The following is a 24,277-nucleotide window of genomic DNA, read 5'->3' as shown; positions in this document are numbered from 1 at the left end:
TTTCTTATAGACTTAAGAAATTTAAGTATAAAATGCAAAATATGACCCTGTGTGCAGCTTAAGCTATATATACACACATCAATAGGACTTATTCAATATAAAACAGCAATAGGTAATGTTCTATATTTGTATCAGATAATATTTATAATAAATTTCAGATAATATATAACCATTTCTAAATATTATATACAAAACAATGCCAATACTGGTGTTGCAGCACTAAGAAGCAATCTCGCAAAAATATACCGCAAGTGTTTCAATAATATCACGTAATATTTCGATACCTTTTATTAATTTATATTAGGAATAATAGCCTTAAATTTAATGGAAATATGAGAAGAAAGAGTAGATGGTTTCTAGTCTCTATAATGAGTGACATTTCATTTAATTGTACATTAAATGAGAAAATGTTACAAGACTCCTTTAGAAGTACATTAGAAGAGTGTTTTGGAATGTTAGCAAGTGTCTATAGTTTAAAGGGTAAGTTTAATATATTTCTATATGGTTCTCATTGCTTATTATCTAATTTAAAATAATAAGATAAACTTGAGTTAATACTTTGTTAGTTGTTTACTATAGTGTATTACTTGGGTATGCAATAATAAGATGTACAAGAGAAATATATAAGCTAGTTTGGACGTGTATAACATTAACAAATTGCATAATTTCATTCCCGGTATCATGTAATGTAATTCATTGTGGCAGTACACTAAGGTGTTGCCAAAATGAGCTAATTAGATTATTTGAGATTGAGAAACTTGTATCGAACAATATAAAAGTAATAGAAAATGAAAAAAAGGAGTTACTTGGTATATTAGATGAGATTTTATAATTATATATTTTAAATATTTTATTTTATAAGTCCTAATAATAAAAGATATATTTTCAACTTTTTTTTTCTTTAGATTATATATATAAAACCAAACCTTATATATTTACAATATATAAGAATACTAAAGGTATATATTAATTGAATAAAATTATAATCTCTCTGATTTCAATTATATTGAGACCGAACTGAATATTTCGTAGTGATATATTAATGTGAAATATTTGGGGGGTATATATGGAGAAAACAAGAGTATCACTATTTTATTAAAATAAAAAATTAGAAAATTGAGCTATTTACTTATTTTATTAGTTAGGAAAGTTCACAATTTCTTAACCCTCCTGTTTATTAAGTGATATTTCATAAAACAGTAAAGTTACTTTAGTATATTATTACATTGAGAAATACTTTTTGTGGATTGAAACTTCACAATACTGTCAATTAATGATATTATTAGATTATGACTCATCATGTGATATATTTTGTGATACTTGGTTGTAATAATAAATTAACTTGTCCATCCCTTGATTAAAACACAACCTTAAGAAAACAGAGCGATATGTGTCATTACTAGGATATTATCTTGATTCAGGTATATTATCAAACCTTCCATCATCTATACCAAATCCATAGAGTGTAACATGAAATTCTTTCTTTGGTATCCAAGGAACAGTAGGAAGTGTAGTTGAGATTGCAGCATCTGGAGATTTTCTAGACTGGTAATCATTTACAGTAACTGAATCTGAAGTTTCCTTATCACTAGATGATGCTGACTTTTGAATTTCAAGAGCATGAGTAGCAGCCTCTAGTCTACGAGCTATAAAAGTCCCAATTCTTGAAGAAACAGAGGGTTCTGTAGACTTTTCGCGAAGTGTTGGACCAAGTTGTACAATCATCATAGTCATATTATCACAGCCAATTCCCTCACTTTCCACAGGATTAGGGGCCAAACACTCATCACATATCTCCTCACATATTTTCGATAGTTGAATACTACTAAGTGGAGGTAGTGGAGTAGATCCATCTAAACATGAAGATGAACAAATTTGTTCTTTAGATTCACGAAAATCTTTATTAGTAAAACATTCTCTTCTTTGTTCTTTAGATAAGCAATTAAGTTGATTCTGACTCATTTGAAGAATCATCTTTTTTCTTACAATATCTACACACAACTGATTGTCTACAACATCCCAGATTCCATCACAAGCTAAAATACAAAATTCATCCTCAGTAGTTAATGGTATAATTCGAATATCCGGAAATGCCGTTATCTTCTGTTCTTCAGGCTTTAAAGTTTCATCATTTTTGTATTGAAGATCCCCAAGAGTCCTTGACATATTAAGATTACCATCTACTCTTCCATTTTCAACAACACCATGAGCTCGTAATATACGGTCATTTTCCAAAGGTAATTCAGGCTTGTGATCATGAGACAAAGCTATTGCCTGGCCAGATCTACTTAAAACAGCTCTAGAATCTCCTGCGTTAGCTACAACTAAATAAGGTGTAGAAATATCAGTATCATTGGCAGGAACAAATACAGCTACAACAGCTGTAGTTCCACAATGTTCTGGACTACAAGTACCTACATCACTTAAATCATCTAAATAGTTATCATCTTGCTCAATATCTTCATCTAAGTTTTTGTTATCAGCAGGATCTATAATAGGTGGATCATTTATTTCTTCAACATCACTATGGAATGGGATTATACCACTATTACTATCTGCTTCAATATATTCCTCTACTTTCTTAGAAGTCATATTATCTTCACTTTGTTCTTCCCTTTCCATAGAATCTATTTCATTTTCTGAATGTTGAGTCTCATCTGTATTATTCCCATCACCAAATGAAACTATTTGAAGGCATCTGTTACCATTCTGTTCTACTACACGTAATACTCGTCTTTGACCATCAACACCACCTAAAAGTTCTTGTAAAAAAGTTCTTGGTGGATTATTATCACCAGAATATTTACGATCATCATAAATGGCCCGTTGCTCAGGTTTAGCTGCTGGGGATGCCATCTGTTCATCAAGTAAAATGTAGGTCCTTTGTAAAGCTTCTGCTATTGTAATAATTTTGTTGGGCAACTTATTATCATTTTTCATCAAATCTAACAATCCATTCCTTATATCACATTCTATATTATCCAGTTCAGACTCAAATATATGTTCAATATGCCTAGATACCCATTCTGAAATTACAGATCCTCCATGTCCATCAAAAACACCAAACAAACTTAAATTAGAATATCTTGTTAGTTCAGGTAATGCTATATGTGCATCTTCCATTGAAACACGCCATCCCTGCATCCCACTGACACCATAACGAATTCGACCTTTTTCGAATTCACCTCCATCGTCCGAGTGTTTCACTGTTGAAGGTTTAGTCATGAACATGCCCATATTTATATAGCTCCCACTATACCTATATATATATATATATATATATAAATATATATATCTATATTAGGGATACAAATATATTGTAGAATTATATAGAAATATAAACTAAAGTTTTCTTTTGAGAGGATATTGATGTGCTACTTTTGAGAAAAATGGCGCTAATATGGCGCCATATTCCTTTTTTTCTCCTTACAGCTATCTTTTGGTTAGATTACATATTATAGTCTATTTAACCACTGAATTGTAATATACTGTTTTATTTTCTGTCTCCTGGGAAGTACTGGTGAGATCTCGTTTTTTTCTTAACGAATAAAATGTCTTCAGATGTAATTATTTATAGTTAAACTGCAATAGTGTTAACTTTGTTGTCTCCAAATATTATCACTCCAACTGAAAATACAACATTACCTGCCACTAAAATATAGAAAATGAGGATTTTATCTTCAATTCAATAGATATCCTGGATATAAATACAACTCTCAATTCTTCTATATTATATACTAATAATGGACTTCCAATAATACAGACTTTATAGGAAAGAGAGAAAATATCACAAATATAAATAATAATAAGTGATCCTATTTAAATGAAGACTTTCAAATATTATTAAGACATATAATATTGAAGTACTGTTTTGAGTACAAATTCCTTTTGTTTCTTATTGAATATAACTATAATATACGAATATCTAGAAGCTCAATTAATAACACAAATATTAACATAATGAGAGCATAAATAAACTGTCAGTAGTCAACATATTTTCATATTTATTTCAAAATCCCACTTAAATAAATGAGATAGAAAACCAATTAAATATGAAATTTGACCACACCATCAAGAATATATATCCCATTTTAGTGGTAAAATTCCCTGTTGTACTAATTGTTTCTTTTTATCTAAATAATGAAGAAAGCGGACTTTTGAGTATTGTATAAAATCAAAGGCTAGAGAATTTGTATGATGTCCAGATATCCTAGCAATTGACCAAAATCCCCATGACAAATGTGATAATAATGTGAATGTCTCAATTATATCAACAGCTGTATTCACAATATCATCATCAGGTAAAATTTCCTCTTGTTTGATTTTTGATAAATATACAGCAACAAAAACTTTACGAAGAGACTTTGAAGGGTAAGAATCCCTCATTTCTATAAAATATGGAGGTTTATCATGACAATAGTCATACATAAATTCACAAAAGAAATTTGCAATATCAGCCGCAGCATAGTTGACATTAGAATATTCAAAGTCAATCATCTTTAAACCAGTTGAAACCTGTAGCAAATTATTTTCTTGTATATCATTATGAGCAAATACTGCATTGTATACTAGTGATATATCTGCCAACTTAGAACAAATAGTAGGACTTTGAGAAGCCCCTAGTATAAGAATTTCAATGGAATTTGCTTCATTTAACATTTCTTCTAGGAATGTCTTGTCAAAATATGTCCAAATATTAGTTAATAGATCAGAATCAAGATGTGACAACTGTGTCACAACTTCACTTCTCCAAAGTTTCAACCTTTTAAATGCTATTGGTTCCTTGTCAAAAAAAGATGGGAAATCTTTTCTAGATGTATTGAGAGTATGGAGTCTTCCTAAAATACTAGCTATATCTGTACATACAGATGTTATTTTCAACTGTTTAGCTGTTAGAGGATCACCATCAATAAATTCTTCTATTCGTCCACCAGTAAAATCTGCAATTAGAGCTGGAGCTATCCCAACTTTCCCTAAATACTTAAAAGCCTCAACTTCAACTTTCGTATCATATAGACGACCAACATAAGTGCCATATATACGGAATAAGACTCTTGAATGCTTTAACTTGCTTGATACAGACTCAAGTGTAACAGTTACTTCAAATAGCTGATTAGTCAACCCAGCTACTATCTGACTAACACATATGAACTTTTCCGGTATATTACTCCACCCTGGAACATGAGTGCGACATAGATATCTAATAGTTGTTGGATCTGTTAAACTAGAGAATGCTCTAACATATTCTGCAAGATCATTCTTATCATTAAATGGAGTGAGTTCAAATGGCATAATATCAAGTAACAGATCTCTTATATTTCATTAAATTTGTTTAGGTAGTTCAGGTATTATTAATAGTATGGCTTTTCTACTTAATTATTTTAAATATTTTGAGGATCTTTTTACAGCTCAAAAAAAAAAATCTAGACATGTCTCCCGCTGGGTGTTATTTGCATCCCTAAGAAATTTGCAGCTCTACATTGTTTTCTTGGTATCTAATCTCAAGTTAATATTAAAGATTTTAAAAGATCTAAAGAATTCCTAACAATATAAATTTAGTAGGTATTTTGTTTTATTCAATTGCTTAAATATGTCTCTAAAATATGAAAAGAGGTCTCATTTAGCTTTTGAATACGAATTACCAAAGCAAAAAAAACGAAAGAGATATTTTACAGCTGGAGACAATTTTGTATTTATTTCAAAGCTTAGTGATAATAGATACGAATTTAAACTTTGTGATACATTTAAGTCACTAAACTCTAATGAGATCAAACTAGAATTAACAGAAGAAGAACAAGATTTGTTTAATCTTCTCAATGAATTTGTATATTCAACATCAATCAATACAATTATGCGAGTAGCTGGTGGATGGGTTAGAGATAAGCTATTGAATAAACTGGATATTTTAAACAATCTACAACATGATAACGGCAATATTCAATCTAAGGAGAATGCAATTATAGAACATTCTATTCCGAAATTTGTCCCAGTTTCATTATCGAAGGATATTGATATTGCAATAGATAATATGAGTGGTAAATCTTTTGCTGAGAAGTTTGATACATGGTTACAGCAGAAGTATTCATATCCACGTATTAGTATTGGAATTATTGCAAAAGATCCTGATAAAAGCAAACATCTAGAAACTGCAACATTGAAATATGGAGAGTTTAGCCTTGATATTGTCAATCTAAGAACAGAAACATATACTAAAGATAGTAGAATACCTATAATTAAGTGTGGGTTACCAGAAGAAGATGCTTTACGTCGTGATTTCACAATAAATAGCATGTTTTACAACATTAACAATGGTAAATTGGAAGATTTCACAAAGAAAGGTTTAGAAGATTTATATAATCAAGTAATTAGAACACCATTAAATCCTATTCAGACCCTATTAGATGATCCATTAAGAGTCTTAAGAGCTTTTAGATTTGCAGCTAGACTACACTTTAGACTAGATAATGAACTATTAGAAGCCTGTAATGAACCAGCATTAAATGAGGCATTAGCTACCAAAGTAAGCCGTGAGCGCATAGGGGCTGAAGTACATGAAATGGTAACTAATTTATCTATTGGGAATCCTGCAATTGGATTAAGAATGATCACAAACTCAGGATTAGCTGATTCTGTATTTAAATTACCAAATACTAAAATTTTTCACTATAATGATAAAAGTATATGCGTAATTCCTCCTAAGAAGTGGTATGAATTAGGTCCTTTCGTTGTAGAAATTTGTCACAGACTAATTGAACTTTCAGAATTGAAGGATGCATTTAAAAGTATATTAGTTTTTGATAAATGTGAGAACTGGGTAATAACCACATATGGAGCTTTTTGCCTACCCTTAGCAGAATACAGATGCATATCATCTAAAGATAAAGAAACAACACTTGTTAAGATGATTTTAACTGATTCATTAAAGCTTCCTAATAGGATTTCAGATGCAGTTTCTACTTTACTTGAATCTCTTTTTAGTACTTTGCCTCTGATACTAAACTTTTCCAATCAAATACCTACAAAAGAAGCTTTTCTTCAAAGTAAAGAAACATTGATAAACTCAAGTATGGACCAAAAAATTAGCTATAGTAGAGGAATGGAAGACTCTAACCAGAAAGAAAACTCTCCTTATTTACTTGATAATATTTATAAGAAAATTCCACTTTGGTCATGCTATCAGAGATATATTAAACAATTACTGAATGGATCTCAGCGTCGTAGAGTTGAACTTGGTTTATTTGTTCTACATACAGGTAAATTTTGGTTAGAGACTCTGTTTATTGCTTTAGCAAATGATTTAGTTCAAGATAAATTCACTTCAAATTATGATAATACTCACAAGATTTGGACAGATGCAGAACTTACAAAAACTTTTGAAAAAAATCACTTCACTCTTCTAATGCATGAAATATTTGAGTTAGATCTTCAAAATGTATGGAATATGAATTCTTTAATAAATGGAGAAATTTTAATGAGTATCTTGCCAAAGATACCAAAAGGTCCCATTTTTAGAGACATTTTAGATACTGCAAAAATTTGGAGTTTAGCTTTCCCCAATAAATCCAGGTTTGATTGTAAATTATTTCTCAAAACCTTATTTAAGCAATATGTATGAAGTTTATAAGTAATATTAGGTAGACATTAATAATAGTATTTATTTATAGGTTCCTAAAATATATAGATTATAAATAAACCAATAGATACATCTAGAAATATTGCAAATTATAATCAATATAATTAATTAAAGTTGATAATAGGACAAAATCTAACTTTTATAAAACTGAATTATTAAAGAAAGTATATAATTCGTACATTATTCTTTAGAAACACTAAATTATTAAAATGATACCATATTTAATCCAGTTCTTTATAAGATATTTAATAATTATTGCAATGTTATAATGTCTTATTTGCTAATAACATTGATATTAGAATAATAATACAGTTAAACCATAGTACATAATATTAAAAATTAGCACTTTAGTAGTTCTGCCAATTTAGGAGATAAACGAAATGATTTTTTAAATAACTCCACAGCTTTATACGGGTCACCTTTTTCAGCAATTTCTTGTGCCTCCAACCATAATTTGTAAGCTTCTTGATCATGGGTACTCGTTAAAATGGGATCTTTCCGCTTAAAAATCACGTCTGTCCTAATTATATATTTATAAAATCCTGGAGATATAGGCTCTCCTTCATGCATATCTGCAAAAGAAAAAGTAAGAACCCTTCCACACTTAGGTTGTACACGTGACAGAATGAATTCTGGATAGGATCTATCCCTATCCTGTTTATCTTTATAAAATGGTAGTGATTTTTGTCTTTTATCAACAAGTACTGTGGCTCCCCCTCCTTCAGTTGGAATTGTATTTAAATAAATAAGTATTGTCCAAAATGTCCTTGTATTTATATCTAGTGATACAGAACCATCTGTATGAGGTCCAAAATGGCCACCTTCACTGTAACGTCCAAAAAGCATTTTTGGATATATTGTGGATGCTTCCCATTCCCCAATGGTATCATATTCACTAAAGTTATCATCTTCCTTTATATTGAGTATCTTATATCTAAATATAGGTTCAATTCTCTTCCATAAGAATTCTGCAAAATCATTCATATTACTCTCAATAGTATCTACATTCCTAAATTCCTTGGATTGGGATGCTGGATTCCAGAAGGAATAAGATTTACTACTTTCTAGTTTCTCAATTAGAACTGAGCACTCCTCTTCAGTTAAAACATTATCCCATATATATGCTGTAGGTAGCTCTAGAATTTCAGAGCATTGAATATTTTTTGTTTCAAATTGACTATTGTTATGGTATACAAACTCAGGGGTTAATAAACTTTCATGAACTAACTCCTTATCCACCACCATGGATAAATTATTAGTATAATTTACCATTGATGAATGCAGTTTCTCAATTCGGTAGCTTGCAAGCCTAGAAAAATTAATAGCTAAACCAAATTGATAAAAGCTGCAAATGATAAGGGATTTGAGTTGTATTGGAGGGTTGTTTGGGGGTATCGATATTAGATAGCGGTATAACTATCTAGGCTTTTCACGTTTTGCTTTTTTACCTATTATTTACTATAATAAGATTACTAAAAAAGGACCTCAGAATAGACAGCCGAGCTTATCTTTATTTGACTTCTTTCGGCTAGATAATTGTAACCTTGAGCTGTTTATTACCTGAGGCTGAAGTTATACAGGATAGTTTTCACTGGATCATATATGAGAAATGCAGATTTCTGAAAATGTTAGACCTACTAATGAAGCAGGAGCTTTGAGATACTGGTGTCATGTATGTCAGATGAATGTATCTGTAAGAGAACCAGAAAATTCAGATGGCGAGCTTATGTGCAATGAATGTGGAAGTTGTGGGTTTGTGGAAATAATCACAGATAATAATAATCCTACTGAAACACAGTCAGCCTCTCAATCCCAGTGGGTTAATATAATGACACTTCCACGTGTATCAGATAATACTGTAAATAATCCATTGTTTAGGATGTTAACTGAGATTGCAGACTCTTTAGGACAGACACAAGTTACAACTCAAGTAAGATCTGATACTATGGCAATTCAACAACTGAATACTCAACCTCGTAATATGTTTGTATCTGGGCCTAATAATGAAGATGTAGACTCATCTGGTAGTGCAACACTAATTTTGGGTCCAAATGGAGAAGTTAGGGAAATTTCTATTTCTGATATTTTGACTGGAAATGCATTTTCTCAAATTGTGGAGAGTATGGAAAATGCTCTTGTTACTGCATTGAGTACAAATAATGTGAGTAATCATTTTGGAAATCCTCCTGCATCAGCTGAAGAGGTAGCTAAATTACCACGTGAAGTTTTATCAGAATCTAATATTGAGCAAACAAAAGGTGGAGGCCCCTGCGCTATATGCCATGAAGAATACAATATTGGCGATACAGTTTTGAGACTTTCTACAGATGTAGATGAATGTCCACACATTTTTCATGTTAATTGTTTGCTACCTTGGCTACAACAACATAACTCATGTCCAGTATGTAGATTTGAATTACCAACGGATGATGCATACTATGAAGAACGTAGACGATCATTACAAAGTCGGAGAGATTTTCATACTGGTAATAGTGCTCCTCAAACTTCTACTTATATATCAGAATCTAGAATAAATACAACTCAAGAAATAGATAACAATGGAAGTAGGAGTAACATTACACCAATGGAAGGTATGGAATATAATCAGCAGCAAACAAATAGTTCTAGGGGAAATGAAGAGAATTTAAATGTTGAATTGACAAATTCAGTATTAAGTCCAAATGGTATGGATAACACAAGCAGAAGTGAACAGTTAGCAGGTCAAACAATAGCAGCAATAAGTAACACAAGTACAATATCAGTACCTTCAACAGATAGTGATAATATACAAAGAAGGAATTCAGAGACTAGGGGATATGAGGATACGAGAATATTAACCGAAGATTCAATAAATAATTCTGAAGGAACTACTGTTAACTTTGTAGATCTTAGTAATACAATTGCAGATATATTTAGTCCTATGACAGATCAATTTCCTATAATGGCAAATTCTATAGCTTCAACAGTTCAAACTCTTACTGTGGGAAATTATGGTAGTATAGAGAGAACTACTGAGGGCAGTAATTTGGAAGGATCTATTGAAGCAACTCAAAGTTTGCAGCAATCTGTTGTGAATACAAACACTAATGCAAGCAATTTTACTACAAATGATCTTAACTCTGAATTTACAACTGTAGAGCCTCTTCCTAGAACATCTGGTTCTTGCTATCTAATGTAATGAATACGTTTCTAATATTTGAAATCTTTTTAATTCCTGCTCAAGTACTTCAATACTTAATATTAGTTATAATTTAGAAATGTAATTGTACTCTTAACTTACCTTTTCAATATAAAAAAATAAAGTCAAAAATATCATATGTACTCAATATTAAACTTATTTTATTGATATTTTGGATGCAAATATATTCTAGTACATCTGAAGTCAAAACTCATTCTAAATCTTCAAAATTTAAGATCTCTAGTTATTGCTAGATATTATGGAGACTTAGGTTAACTATACCTAAGATAAAGATAGACTTAACTTTAGATAGTGTATAAACAATTATTCATTTAATAAGTGACAAGATTTGGAGTAATGTACTCGTCTTAAATATTATTCTAATTAAATATTTACGGATTTCAAGTACCCAGCATTTCAGTAAGAAATATCACTTAATATAAAAATTAATTAGAGTAATTTTTAACTACATCTAAAGTAATGAATATATAAATGAAAAAATTATCTTAAATAGCTTTGCATCATAAAAATTAAAAATAACCATTCTTTCCCTAAGGTTTACGAAATATAATAGTTCAGTACTTCTTACTATTAGTACAATTCAAAAATACAAAATTCCCAATCAATTATTTTAATATCTTCTTAGTTCTATTTATATTGTTAAATAGCAAAATTTAGCCTACTAAATAACTCATTTCAAGTTAAATTACTAAGAAACAAGTAATTATAGAGATACTTTCATATCTGTAGAATTTGCTAAATAGCTTTGATTTGTATAATCAAAACTTCCATCTGACTCATGGTACATAGTACTGATATTTGAACCAGAAGTCTCACGAAGCTGAAAAGATACTGCTCGTGTTGTCCTTCCTGTCCTACGTGGTCCAATAATTCCCCTGGCTACAAGCTCAAGATTCTCCATAAAGACATTATCAATACTTTCAGGTATATATTCCCATCTATATAGCCATGCAGCACCACTTGTACTTCCAGTTCTTCTTAGTACTTTTTTCCATTTCCTAGGTTTCCCTGGGATCAAAGTTAGTGTCGAAAACTTCAAGAATTGGTTTGGAGGAAAACGTCTAGTCACGTTATTGGTATCAATAGTATTAAAAGAACAAGAACTGGATGTTTTATTTAATTCTTCTTTTTCAAAAGACATATTATTGTCTTGTTCTTTAATACAATCTACAGCTGAATAACTTTCAGACTTAAGTACAAGATCATTATTTATAGCCTCCTCAACCATTATTATCCCTCGAATCTAATAGCATCAATTTATACAAAAAAGTTATATTTTTTAGATTCCTACAGATTAGAGTTTAGATGTCTTCATGGATTTATCCTTCTAGTAAGTACATATTACAATATACATGTCTCTGGCGCCATGTATTTTGGGTACCGAGTACTTTCTATGTTAAACTTAAAATTCACAATAAATTTTCCAAGAAATTTATCTCTAAACTTCATGTAATTATTTTAGTCTTAAGGGATAAAAGTAGACTACTAGTAATTATATATATATACATATGTATAGATAATGTGTAATTTCTATTACATCTTTTATTGTTAATTATTTGTCCATCTCCTTGGATTAAAGGATTTACCACAGCCACATGTATACCTTGAATCTATTCTCCTAATAGTAAATTCTGATTTTAGATTTAAAGCTTTTGGATCAGAATGTGAAGATAATGAACAGTAATCTAGAACTGTATTATTTAAGTATTCAGTACTTTCTTTATCAGTTGCAACACCAGCTCTCGAACTAGTTGGTTCTAGGAGGACCACAGCGTTATCTTTAAGTTTATCCTTTGAAAACAATGCAAAGGTAAATTTCATTCCTGAGTATCAAAATATTAATCTATTGTAATTTACGATTATCATTGAATCTCCTTACTACCACCATATATTTGATAAAAATCTTCAACTAATAGTTATTAACATACCTGCACATCCACCTAATTGCCGATGAATATATAAATAGTAATCCTGGTTCTCTTGATTAAAAGGTTGATCTTGCTTGATTTTTAAAGATTTTATTTTTTCGAGTTTCTAAAACAACTTTATGTAATTTAATCTATATAAAGGTATATGACTAATAATAATCTTACAAGTAGTACATTGGGTGTAAACTGAACTCTTAAACTTAAGTTCCTAACCCCTCTAATATATATTATATAATTTTTTAATAACTTTCCAAACATCAATTTGTAGATTGTATAAATCCTTACAAAACCGCTAGGCTTAATGCATATACTCCATGTAATAGTGTTAGCTACAAATAATTATTTATTGAATAGATATAAAGTTTCAATATACTATTGGAATGTTATTTACTTTATAAATAATCAATGTTTTAATGTTTATTAATAAATATATACTTGAGTAATTAGTTATGGAACTTAAGATATTTAAGTATTTACTATATACTCCAGATAACTGAAATATGATAGTAATGAGTATAAACCTATAATTTACTTTAAAGAATAATACTACTTCTTATTTTATAACTTTTTAGTAAATATTATAATAGATTGAAAATTTGTAATATGTCAGAACCTACAACTACTGATAGTTCCGTAACCTATTAGTACTAAAATATGTAAATAATCATTTAAATCAATAGATATAAAGTATATAATATATTAATTTATTAATAATTTAATAAATATTAAGTTTTGATACTTGAAATTAGTTATATCTAGTAATTCCATCACTAAATTCTAAACTATGTTTCCAAGCTTTGTTCTATCTATAATATTATCTGTATAGTACTTTCTATTAAAAAAGATTTATTTTATATTAAGATTAGTTGATATTACATATTTTAAAGTTTTATTTGCAATAGTTTAACAATTACTCTAAATATTCTACATTCCGATTCATTTATTTTATTTAGTAACATTAAATATGAATTAAATACTTAGAAATATTTTAATCTACTTGTTAAATGATGTAGAAATTGAAATAACATCTGAAAGTGGATCTTTAATAGATGTGTAGAACTTCGTCCAATCAAATGGTACTTTATTTACAGGAACAATTCTTCGAAGTTTTGTTAGGCTTTCATCACGAAACTTATTTACTTCTAATTTCAGAGATATGTGGAAATTATTTTCAGCTTCATTTATTTTTGATACAGATTCTTCAACAAAATTTTTTAAGTCCTAAACATCAACTTAAATTAAATACAAAGTCAAAATATTATTAAATTTAAATTCCTTACCTCATCAGAGAAGTTTAATTTTTTAAAGTTTTGTTCAAGTTTGATGTATATATTTTCTCTTGAATAAACTAAATGAGAATTCCCCTGTTCTCCACAAAAACTATGGATAAAAATTTTCCCAATCCAGTTTAATCCCTGAGACTCATCACTTGGAAAGCTTATCACCCATTCACTATGCCAAGATCCACTTCTAAAATATAGCAACGGTCAACAAATTAATATAAATGATTATTTTAACAATAAATATTTGATTAAAAAGGCCTTTTTTCTACTTACTTTAATGAACTTAATTTCAAATTCATTGCAGAACGCACAATAACTAAACTCTGGAGATTGTCTTTAGATATTTTTGGTAGTACTTCCGAATCGAAAACAACTGTTCTTCTTGCTGGAACATTGAATTTGCAATAGTCTTCCCCTGTTAATGGTATATAATTGTCACTTCCTGGATTGTTTATAAAATTCCATACAACTGGATCTTCAAATTTGCTATCCAAAGCAATCCTAATTTTAGCTAAGTTTGAAGTTTGTTTTATTTCAAATTTCTCAATATCTACAACTCCCATTACACTTGGCTGAATTGTAAATGCGATACCAAGTGTAGGATCAATATATTTTGGTAATGTTAAGTTATTAGATATGCTGTTATAATTCGATAGTAAAGATGAAGTATTAGGAATTGAGACTAATTTAGTTAAGGGAAATTTCGCATCTTTCCATACAAGACCCCAAATCAAACCTTGAGATTCAGTTGTAAAATTAACTAAAGGAACCAAAAATGAATACTTTTCTATGTGTTCTTGAACCAAAGATTCAAGTTGAGCAGTAGAAATATTAGCATTTAGATCTACACAATGTGACACCACACTAAATGCTGAACCAGGTGCTATATTCTCAACTAAATTTCTGTAGTACAAAAGAAAACAGTTTTTACACAATCATTAAAACGTAAAGCAATTTCTAAATGAAACAAAGCACTACCTAACGAGATCCAAATTCGAAATTTTATCTTTGGTATTCATCATTTTAATATACTTCAATTTACCAGATATGATTATGCAAACTACCCAAGCGCTGTAGTATGCTGTTTTTGGGGGTGAAGTTTTTTTGTCTATGATTTTTATCCTCCTTTAGAAATGCTACACTTTTATTTATAAATTCCTTGCAAGAGGATGTTAAATGTATATAATATATAAAATAAAGCACCTAACATTAAATTATTCGGTATCACAAGAATCATATATTGTTAAGTATCCTTTTGACAAACTACATGAGCTAAGAACTAAGGCAAGTTAATGTATATATTTAATTTCAATAAAACTTAATACTATATCAATATAAAACGGAAATTCCAAGCAGAACATTTATATAGCTCAGATATAAGTGCTATACAATGCAATACATTGAGTCTATTGAAATTCCGACTAATTATGCTATCTTGTAGTAATATAGTACTTTTTAAAAACCAATAAAATTAAGAAACCCGCATTATGGGAGTAATGATATATACAAAGTCATATTTAAAGACTCTCATTTTAGGATGTGGTGCCAATAATACAACACGATTTTGCATGTCAAATTTAGGAGTATGACTTAAACCCGGTCTAGATATGAATATATTTTCATCTGGAATATTAGGAATATCCATACTATTACCTAAACTTCGCATGATACCAATAGGTATAGCTCCAGAAGAGTACAACAGTGAAGAAAAAAGTCTAAAGAATGATTTCCCATGAACTTGTGCTGGGACACTAATTAATTCTACTGACCCCCATTCAATATACTCTGAAGATTGCTCTTCGGATTCTTCCTTAATATATCTTAAGCTTCTTTCTTGGTCACTTGAATTATATCCAAGGAGACATTGAAGAGTATCTGCAGTAGCTACCAATGGTGATATCTTGATGGATCTATATAATACTGGTACTATCATATCTGTAGTCAAAACTTTGCCTGCAACTATTACTGGACTAGTAAGATAGTCCCAGTTGGATGAATAAATCCAGGGTGTCTTATCTAAAAGAATTAACGATTCTTCATTTCTAATATCTGCAATAATAGCAGGGAAAAAACAAGGAGGTAAATGCCCCCCAAAAAACAACCACTTCTGAGCTAATTGAGCTAAATTAGTGGTTATTTTCCATTGCCAAGTATTCCATTTTATATCTAAGGGTTTTAATCTCTGCACCTTCATATTCACCCTTGTAGGAGCTTTAAAATCGAATGAATATATATCATTTTCATTAATATTCCTCTGGTTAGATCTTTCAGGTACTTTATCATACAGTTGCAAATTATGTCTAGAATTTATATACTTATCTTGACTATTAGATTTTTTATTTATAAGAAGAGCAACTTCAGCTTGAATTTTCATATTTATAAGAGATGCAACTTTCCAACAAGTTTCCACAACCTGTCCATCATTATTAACCTGTAGATCATTAGTATTATTAACCTGGTTTCCAGAAGCACAGACAACAATGGAATGGGCATAAAAAAGTCCAGAGCGAATCAAGTCCTCATCTTTACAACAAGATCCCTCCACATAGAGACCTCTACAACCTGGTGGGATTATTGGCTTTTCTAAATATATATCACTAGCAATAGGAGATAAAAATATAATAAGTGTGGCAAGGATTAATGATTTATTTATAATGGGTAAGGAGGTTTCCATATGCCTATGATACCGTAGAGAATCCCAACCAACAGGAATTTTACGATTTGCTACTATACCTTCTAAAAATTCTGAAATACATTCTGGCCATCCACACACTAATAACACAAAGGTAGTACCATAAATATAGCCATCTATCTCTGAAGGACGGACCATGTCTGTTGTCTTAATAAGGGAATAAACTGAAAATATATCAAAACGAGGAGTTGGCATTGGAGGAACTCCTCTAGTAATGTTTCTTTTATTTAAATTATCAGTATAAAACTTTTCAGTACACTTTTCTAAGGGTTTAGATAATTCTTCAGAAGAACTATTTATTTTGTTCATATTAGAATCCAAATTTGAAATTGTGTATTCAGATCTTTCATTATTATCTGAAAATGAAATATGAGCTGTTGCATATTTAGTTGATGTATGATCTTCATTTGTAAGGTTTTTATTGATGCTTTTATTTGATGGAGACATATCTTCTTGAGTTGACTTTTTTCCTGAATGAAGTTTTGATATCTTCACTTTCCATGAAGGAACATCTAGAAATTTGTTGCACTTACTGTGTTGGCAAATTCCAAGATAGTTTAATGTTTGATTTAACTGAAATTGTATAGGATTTTTGTATTTTCTTATTGTGGGTACCTCCTGATTAAAAATTTTCTCAACTTGCCGTGATTTACTTAGTACAAGTAAACAAACATTTGATTCTGCATTAATAAGAATATCCCCACATACATATGATTCACCAAAAATATAATCATAAGGATTAAAGAGAACTTTACGTCTAGTAGTATCAATTACATTTTCATTTTGTAAAGAACTCTCTGAATCTTTGAAACTATTGCTTATATCTAAAGTAAAATGGAAATCTTCTTCAGTGGATATATACCCATCTGATAAAACAAGGCTTGATTCCCCAGTTTCCTCTTCATTTTCATTATTATCTAAAATATTAATAGAAGTCTCCTCATTTATTTGTACAGTTATTCCTATACAATATATAGAAAACTCACGAAATAAAAATGCAGAAACTTGCATAAACTGCATTTGTGATAAGTAGACTGGTACTGCAACTTCAAGAAGTTCTGCAGAAGAACCTTGCAAGTAATCATGAGTAAGTAGTTCAACAGGTGAAAGACCACTTCTTTCAGTATCTTCCTCTTCGTATTCATCTAATTCAAAGTCAGAATCGTAATATAATTCATTTTGGATATTAGTTCCATATTGTTCTAAAGAGTTTTTGAGTGATGTAAGCAAAGATTCCTGACAACTTTCATCATCCACTAAATTTATTGCATGATACATATTGCATGCTAAAGAAGAGAAACCAGGACATAAGGCTGATTTAGCAAGAAGTCTTGAGCGGACTTCTGATACATAAACTGGGATATAGGAAGATGCCATTGTTGGTTTATAAAGATCAAGAACCTCAGGATTACTTTGTGAACGGGCTAAGGTTGAAAGAAATTTAAGGTACTTCTTGATATCTTCAGGATTACTTGGAGCTTGCAACAGTGGCCTATTTATTAACATAGAACCTCGAAGGAAGTTTGCTGTTTTGATATTTACAAAGTTAGAGTGGGAGATATATGTCTCCTGTTGATAGTCCTCAATTTTAACATTGAATAATAGCACAGGGTAAAATTGGCTTTTTTTTAGTTTAATATGTGAAGATTTAGATTCAAAAAAGCTCAATTTATTTTCCTTTAAAGGCTTCTTTTTGTATCCATATTCTTCATAAGATGGAGATGTTAAGAACTTTCTAATAGCATACCATCGCATAATAGTCAACTTATCTTTTAAAAAAGCATCTGACACTGATACTTGTATATTTTGTATACATCTCAGAAAATTACTTTCCGCATCTATTTGAGAAAAAAATTCACTTTTATATCTTTCTGATGGACATGGAGTTATACTGTCGCTCCAAATATATAGAGCTTCAACTATTCCTTTCACTTTCTCAAGATCCTCCCTTAAAGTCTCAAAATCTCTCAATCGTTTCACATAAAGTTGTGTATTAAAAGATTGTTCACATTTTTTCACCAAACTTCCATAACGCCTAAGGTCATCTGTTGTAAAAAGAATGACAAGAGGCTGATGGCGAATAGGATCTTTAGAATCTCGAAATTCCTTATTTTCATTTTGTGCTGTAGCTAAAGTATCTAGTTCCAATATCAAATATGACAGATGTTTGACTGATGGGCTTCCACAAACAAGTATTAGTAGAGTTTGTACATGCTCTTTATCAAATAAACCATTCTGATAAGAAGCAATCATACCTCCTCCAAGAGTGTCAGGGGGCGCTTGTGTAAGTTGTACTAAGTTACTGATCTGATTGGGAATATAAATTAGAGTGAATAAAATCAATACAATGCAAATGAAACGCGATAAAAAATAATGTGGAGCAAAATCCCCATAACCTACGGTTGCTATCGTTATAATGGTAAAATAAAAATAATCAAAAAGAGTAGTAAAATTTGGATATGGTGACTCGATAATCATTATTGCACCAGAGAAACCAACTAGTACAATTAAAATAGTCCAAACAATTACAAAACCAATCCTCATAATTTCTGATGACCAATATAATATTATATCTAAAACTGGTTTAATATTTAATAGACGAAAGTATCGCAGAAATCCAAGAGTGTAAAGAGTTGTAGTAGCTGACCAACCTGTTGCTGTTTTAATAATAATAAGAAATGGAGATGTAGTAACTAGTTCAAACAATGGAGCAAAAATCTCTGAGCTTAAAATACACTTGAATGAGAATAATCTCCTCAAACCTCTACGGTGATGTGACGTCTCAATTATAGCTTTAAAGAAGAGAAGTATGTCTGCAAACCATAGGAAAGATTGTTCAATTAATTCGATATGGAGACTATCAGATCTCAACTTCCACTCCTCAAAAGGGCTTTGACGATATAGATACTGAGTATCTGCTGTCCATAATAGTGCCCAAGTTAGATTTATCATGAATACTACCACAATTGACAGGTTTACTGACAAATGACGTGATGCATATCTCACGAATATCTTGTCAAATTTCCTCACTATCCTGGAGTGTAGATCACTAACTAATTTTACCAAATATTGCAAAGTAGATATAGGCTTTTGTTCATCAAGATCGGTAGATACAAAATCTACAGATTTAAAGGTATCTTTTTTTGTTGAAAAGAATGAGAATACTTTTAACAGGGATATCTTATATTTTAGGTAATCTACCCATGACAAGTCTTCTTTAGGATATTTGGACATTATCTTAATAGTTTCCTGTTTATTTTCAATATTATTATTACTTTTAATTACTTTATGTGTCACCTCTAAAGATGGTTCAGTAACTTTATATGAAACTAAGTTCTTTGAATTCCCAGTATTTCTAAATTTAAACCCTCCGAGATTAGTAAGATGACTAAACTCAATCACACCTTCATTCATATCCCTACTAACAAAGTCATTATTCATATTGTCAGAAAATATTGAATTATTTATACCATTATCAGGAACTAGGTTGTCAATTTTTCCTGGTTGACTTTGTGAACTCTCTTTGTCTTGTAAATGAATAGTACTTTTCTCATGCTTAGATTCAGGATTAATGGTATCTTTAAATTTTACACTATTCAAGTTATTAATAACTTGTTCCCTACGTTTAAGTACATTGTTATTTCCTTCCTCCATATCAACTATCTTTATAGAGTACCTCTCTTTGGAAAAATCTGCTTCATATTTTTCAGTACTTTCTAAATTACTCAAAATACTATCAGTTGTCTTAAGAGGTTGATTATTATACTTTATTGAAGGCAATATACGATGGGCTTTGGTATGACGTCTTCTTCTATATTTACGAAATCTCCTCTTCACACAAATTATAATTCGTCGAATTTTACGAATAGCCATATATGGCCTGGATAGTTCATGGCATATTCCAACGAAAATCAAAGTAGATAAGTATAGGCCCAAAAAAATTAATAATGAGTAGAGAGCTGTTATATTGGGGAATAAGAGACCGTGACATACAATGATAGCAATAGAATAAGATATTAAAATACAGGCTATCAAGCTTAAGGAATAGCTTCCCATTATCTACAAAAGTTTCAAATTTAGTTCCTTAGAAGCATTATCTAGTAATGGTTTATTTCTCTCAACTACTCCATTACAAAAATTGCCTGAGCTTAAGGCGGGTATATATAAGGCGGTATATATTCTATTATCTTATTAGGATCTATTACTAATAATATGAATTAAATTACAATTAAACCACTTTAGGATTAACACATGCGATCTCATCTATTTGTATTAAATCAGTGAGTATACTAAATAGGTTAGTAAAGAAACTAAAGACACAAATTGAGGATACTAGGTTTGCATCCCAAGAATTGCTAGGTGTACCACATGCTGGAGAATAAATTGATTAAATATTCTAAGTAAAACAAAATAAGAAGACTACACTTATATCTAATTATAAGCTAATGGAAAAGTATATGATAGAGAGAATATTAACAAGCTAGCCAATAATTAAGCTAATGAGCTAAGTGATAATTCAAGTTATTTATGTATTTAAATATTACAACAAACTAGTTGTTAAGTATCAAATGTATTTATTAAATTTTCAAAAAAACTGAACTTCTTAAATTCTGAGTCCTTAAAATATTCCGATATCTAAGTAATTATGGTGCATTTCTCCATTCATCTGCAGCTGCAGCACTCCAATTGCCAGTTGCTCCACTCCATTCTACTGCAGATGCTCCAGCTTCTACATTAGGACCTTCAATGTCAGCTCCTATACCATCAGCTAATTCCAAATCTGCAACTGCTGCAGAATTATTATCATATTCCTCAGGATCTCTCCAAAAGAATACATCAACTATTACTTCCCATTTGTCAGTTTTACCTCTTAAGAAATTAACTTCACGAGCTAATAGATAGTACATCAAGGCAATAGACTCCTTACCCTTATTATTACATGGAATAGCAACATCTACATATTGTAATGGAGAGTCAGTATCACATAAGGCAATTACGGGGATATTTGCATAGGAGCTTTCAATTACAGCTTGAGAGTCTACACGTGGGTCTGTAACAATTAATAGACGAGGTTCCATAAATTTCTGGGTAATCTGATTAGTTAGTGTACCAGGTGTAAATCGTCCAACCATAGCATGGGCTCCTGTGTGCTGAGCAAATTTCAGTGCTGGTCTAGATCCATAGGGTCTTTGGGACACCACAACAACGTCTGCAAGATTGTCAATAGTAACAATGATACGAGCTGCCAATTGAATTTTCTCCCAAGTCTTCGCTAAATTTATCAAAAAGATCCCCTCATGAGTTCTCTTATAAACATATGATAACATCTTATCTTCAACATTCTTTGTACCAATATGAGTTTTGCAGACAATCATCTTTGCAATATCATCAAGCTTGCGTGTTTCCGCTGATGGCATGTTTATTTCTGACCCCTATTAACAATAACTTTATATTGATTCAAATTAGGTAAACTTGGACTCCTACAGTTAGCTCTTTATTATAACCTTCTTCAGCTTGCTTAAAGCAAATTTTTTTAGAAAGCTGGTCCCGCGAGACAGAAAATATTGTCTTCCTGTCTCGTTAAATAATCCACGCTGTCTCTATATTGCGCCAAAATATTTTTAGATCCTCAATAATATACAACTCTCTTAAACTTAATTATCTTTATTATTCAAAAAGATATCATTTAAATGTTTACTTAATAAGATTACTTTATATTTACATAGAAGTATGTATCAAATTTTATTATTGTGCTCTTATAACTCCCAGAATATCTTATATTACTATTAATCTGTGTCAAGTAGTGACGAGATATATTCTTGTTAAATACAAGTTTTTAGTCAAACCTAGACAATAAATTATATGAAGTACTTGTTTTGTTAATTCATTCAGATGCCGTTTACATTATAGGAATCAATTTCTTATTTGATGTGTGAATGATTATATTTACTGCTTGGTATTATTTAGACTTTGACTACTATTAAAAATCTAGTTCGTACTTCTTCTTTAAGTATAATTAGTAACCAATTAATATTAAACATATGAAATAATTATATTGGTGACTGATGTATCTCTCGGATATATTGTTGTCTTTATATCTCAATAATTAAGGATCACTAATTATTCCAAGTTTTATATACTAATCAAGTAGAAATATTCAATATATTATCTAAAGTCTAGTATAAAAATATATTAATTAATAATAAAATTAGTGATTGAATCGTAGTATTTCAAAGTAATTTATTCAATATTTCATCTATGTAAATGTTCTATAAAGTACTCAACTCTAAAGAAGATACTACTATGAATCTAACTATAAAACTAAAGACCATATAATATCTCAAACAGTAACTCTTTTATATACTGTTTAAATATATAATACTGGTTATTAATAAAGAATTTGTACTGAATCATATATATGATTACTTTTCATCTATCAAAATATTTATTATGGTATTATTAAAATATCTGAAATGAGTTCTAAAAAAGAAATTAGTCCTACATTTTAAATTTAAGAAATAACAAACCTAATATACACTACTAAATTTGATTTCTTAAGTCATTCTCTGAGAGGAAAACAAAGCACTATAATTAGCTCTAAACTCTAGTGTGAAAACCTATCGATATTTTATTTATTATCCATTCTACAGCTATTTAAGACTATCCATTCATATTCAGCTGTTACTAAGTTACACACTGAAAGGAAGTATTAAATATATTCATTATTTGCAACCTTAAATCATTTATAATTTGACTCTAACAGATAATTATAATTTACTTTCAATAAACAAATTATGGCTTTTTATTAAGATTCTAAGGCTTTGTATAAACCTCAAGCTAGTATATTACTGTAGTAAAACAAAAAAAAAAGTTATAGTAGAGAGAATTTCTAAGTTTTATTTAATAATTTACTAGTATAGACAAATCTATGTATATAATTTATCTCTAAATATATATTCTGTTCAGAATTATTTCTTATCTCATTATTTTATTAAATTAGTATTAAAAAATAAAAAACTAAGATTTTTAAATTTTTTTTTTTATAAAATCCAAATATTCTAAATATTTCAGTTTGTAAAATAAAATAGTTTCAAAGTAACTATTTATCTATTCAAAATATTTATTGGGAAAAAAACATCCATATTTACAAACTGGTACATTGATTTTTGTAGATGGTATATATTATTATCAAATTAAAATTCACTATTTAAAACTAAGTGTTGAATCAAATAATTACATATAAAATATATATTTACTTTTTAATATCTATATAAAACTATTTAGCTTTATTATAGTTCCTTTTCATAGAGCTATGTACGATACACTTTTGTATCAATGCAGCTTCAATATTCTATTAAATAGTCCTAATAGCATATAAGTCCTGATATATATGCGAAAGTTACCTAATTACACAAAATTTGAGTAGAATCTAATATCAACTAATATTATAAGTACCATATTAGGGAAAACCTATAATTTGATAAAGCTGCGCCAGATAGTGCAATACATCTTTTTATTATACGGCTAGAATACTGAGGGTAA

General features: G+C 29.8%; 11 protein-coding genes across 11 annotated transcripts, besides 11 other annotated features; 3 read left to right on the top strand and 8 right to left on the bottom strand.

Annotated features, from left to right (window-relative positions):
* Positions 1 to 368: 368 nt before the first annotated feature.
* On the top strand, positions 369 to 832 carry CMU_001550 (ribonuclease P/MRP protein subunit POP5, putative; the record flags this gene model as incomplete). The annotated part of the gene is made up of 2 exons (XM_002141597.1): positions 369 to 480; positions 567 to 832. 2 exons carry the CDS (start codon positions 369 to 371, stop codon positions 830 to 832), a joined length of 378 nt encoding a protein of 125 aa, XP_002141633.1.
* Positions 824 to 920: a sequence feature (AT_rich).
* A 168-nt stretch (positions 921 to 1,088) lies between these two features.
* Positions 1,089 to 1,111: a sequence feature (AT_rich).
* A 296-nt stretch (positions 1,112 to 1,407) lies between these two features.
* Positions 1,408 to 3,237, bottom strand: CMU_001540 (protein phosphatase 2C, putative; the record flags this gene model as incomplete). The annotated part of the gene is made up of 1 exon (XM_002141596.1): positions 1,408 to 3,237. One exon carries the CDS (start codon positions 3,235 to 3,237, stop codon positions 1,408 to 1,410), a length of 1,830 nt encoding a protein of 609 aa, XP_002141632.1.
* Positions 3,238 to 3,260: 23 nt separating this feature from the next.
* Positions 3,261 to 3,301: a microsatellite.
* A 770-nt stretch (positions 3,302 to 4,071) lies between these two features.
* On the bottom strand, positions 4,072 to 5,292 carry CMU_001530 (choline/ethanolamine kinase protein, putative; the record flags this gene model as incomplete). The annotated part of the gene is made up of 1 exon (XM_002141595.1): positions 4,072 to 5,292. One exon carries the CDS (start codon positions 5,290 to 5,292, stop codon positions 4,072 to 4,074), a length of 1,221 nt encoding a protein of 406 aa, XP_002141631.1.
* Positions 5,293 to 5,590: 298 nt separating this feature from the next.
* Positions 5,591 to 7,615, top strand: CMU_001520 (poly(A) polymerase family protein; the record flags this gene model as incomplete). The annotated part of the gene is made up of 1 exon (XM_002141594.1): positions 5,591 to 7,615. The coding sequence occupies one exon, from the start codon at positions 5,591 to 5,593 to the stop codon at positions 7,613 to 7,615; it is 2,025 nt and encodes a 674-aa protein (XP_002141630.1).
* A 357-nt stretch (positions 7,616 to 7,972) lies between these two features.
* Positions 7,973 to 8,905, bottom strand: CMU_001510 (uncharacterized protein; the record flags this gene model as incomplete). Its single annotated transcript, XM_002141593.1, has 1 exon — positions 7,973 to 8,905. The coding sequence occupies one exon, from the start codon at positions 8,903 to 8,905 to the stop codon at positions 7,973 to 7,975; it is 933 nt and encodes a 310-aa protein (XP_002141629.1).
* Positions 8,906 to 9,242: 337 nt separating this feature from the next.
* CMU_001500 (zinc finger, C3HC4 type domain-containing protein) lies at positions 9,243 to 10,811 on the top strand (the record flags this gene model as incomplete). The annotated part of the gene is made up of 1 exon (XM_002141592.1): positions 9,243 to 10,811. The coding sequence occupies one exon, from the start codon at positions 9,243 to 9,245 to the stop codon at positions 10,809 to 10,811; it is 1,569 nt and encodes a 522-aa protein (XP_002141628.1).
* A 724-nt stretch (positions 10,812 to 11,535) lies between these two features.
* On the bottom strand, positions 11,536 to 12,060 carry CMU_001490 (uncharacterized protein; the record flags this gene model as incomplete). The annotated part of the gene is made up of 1 exon (XM_002141591.1): positions 11,536 to 12,060. The coding sequence occupies one exon, from the start codon at positions 12,058 to 12,060 to the stop codon at positions 11,536 to 11,538; it is 525 nt and encodes a 174-aa protein (XP_002141627.1).
* A 320-nt stretch (positions 12,061 to 12,380) lies between these two features.
* On the bottom strand, positions 12,381 to 13,018 carry CMU_001480 (uncharacterized protein; the record flags this gene model as incomplete). The annotated part of the gene is made up of 3 exons (XM_002141590.1): positions 12,381 to 12,655; positions 12,761 to 12,866; positions 12,926 to 13,018. The coding sequence occupies 3 exons, from the start codon at positions 13,016 to 13,018 to the stop codon at positions 12,381 to 12,383; spliced, it is 474 nt and encodes a 157-aa protein (XP_002141626.1).
* Positions 12,979 to 13,006: a sequence feature (AT_rich).
* Positions 13,019 to 13,143: 125 nt separating the features above from the next.
* Positions 13,144 to 13,194: a sequence feature (AT_rich).
* A 214-nt stretch (positions 13,195 to 13,408) lies between these two features.
* Positions 13,409 to 13,489: a sequence feature (AT_rich).
* A 264-nt stretch (positions 13,490 to 13,753) lies between these two features.
* Positions 13,754 to 15,062, bottom strand: CMU_001470 (uncharacterized protein; the record flags this gene model as incomplete). The annotated part of the gene is made up of 4 exons (XM_002141589.1): positions 13,754 to 13,981; positions 14,041 to 14,230; positions 14,317 to 14,946; positions 15,022 to 15,062. The coding sequence occupies 4 exons, from the start codon at positions 15,060 to 15,062 to the stop codon at positions 13,754 to 13,756; spliced, it is 1,089 nt and encodes a 362-aa protein (XP_002141625.1).
* Positions 14,013 to 14,034: a sequence feature (AT_rich).
* Positions 14,253 to 14,298: a sequence feature (AT_rich).
* A 452-nt stretch (positions 15,063 to 15,514) lies between the features above and the next one.
* Positions 15,515 to 20,791, bottom strand: CMU_001460 (uncharacterized protein; the record flags this gene model as incomplete). The annotated part of the gene is made up of 1 exon (XM_002141588.1): positions 15,515 to 20,791. The coding sequence occupies one exon, from the start codon at positions 20,789 to 20,791 to the stop codon at positions 15,515 to 15,517; it is 5,277 nt and encodes a 1,758-aa protein (XP_002141624.1).
* Positions 20,792 to 21,378: 587 nt separating this feature from the next.
* CMU_001450 (40S ribosomal protein SA, putative) lies at positions 21,379 to 22,152 on the bottom strand (the record flags this gene model as incomplete). Its single annotated transcript, XM_002141587.1, has 1 exon — positions 21,379 to 22,152. The coding sequence occupies one exon, from the start codon at positions 22,150 to 22,152 to the stop codon at positions 21,379 to 21,381; it is 774 nt and encodes a 257-aa protein (XP_002141623.1).
* A 763-nt stretch (positions 22,153 to 22,915) lies between these two features.
* Positions 22,916 to 22,946: a sequence feature (AT_rich).
* Positions 22,947 to 23,717: 771 nt separating this feature from the next.
* Positions 23,718 to 23,784: a sequence feature (AT_rich).
* Positions 23,785 to 23,962: 178 nt separating this feature from the next.
* Positions 23,963 to 24,011: a sequence feature (AT_rich).
* Positions 24,012 to 24,277: the final 266 nt, after the last annotated feature.

Source organism: Cryptosporidium muris, genomic scaffold (genome assembly GCF_000006515.1).
Source record: "Cryptosporidium muris RN66 scf_1106632373461 genomic scaffold, whole genome shotgun sequence".
NCBI classification, from domain to species: Eukaryota; Apicomplexa; class Conoidasida; order Eucoccidiorida; family Cryptosporidiidae; genus Cryptosporidium; species Cryptosporidium muris.
This window is presented reverse-complemented; position numbering and strand designations above follow the sequence as displayed.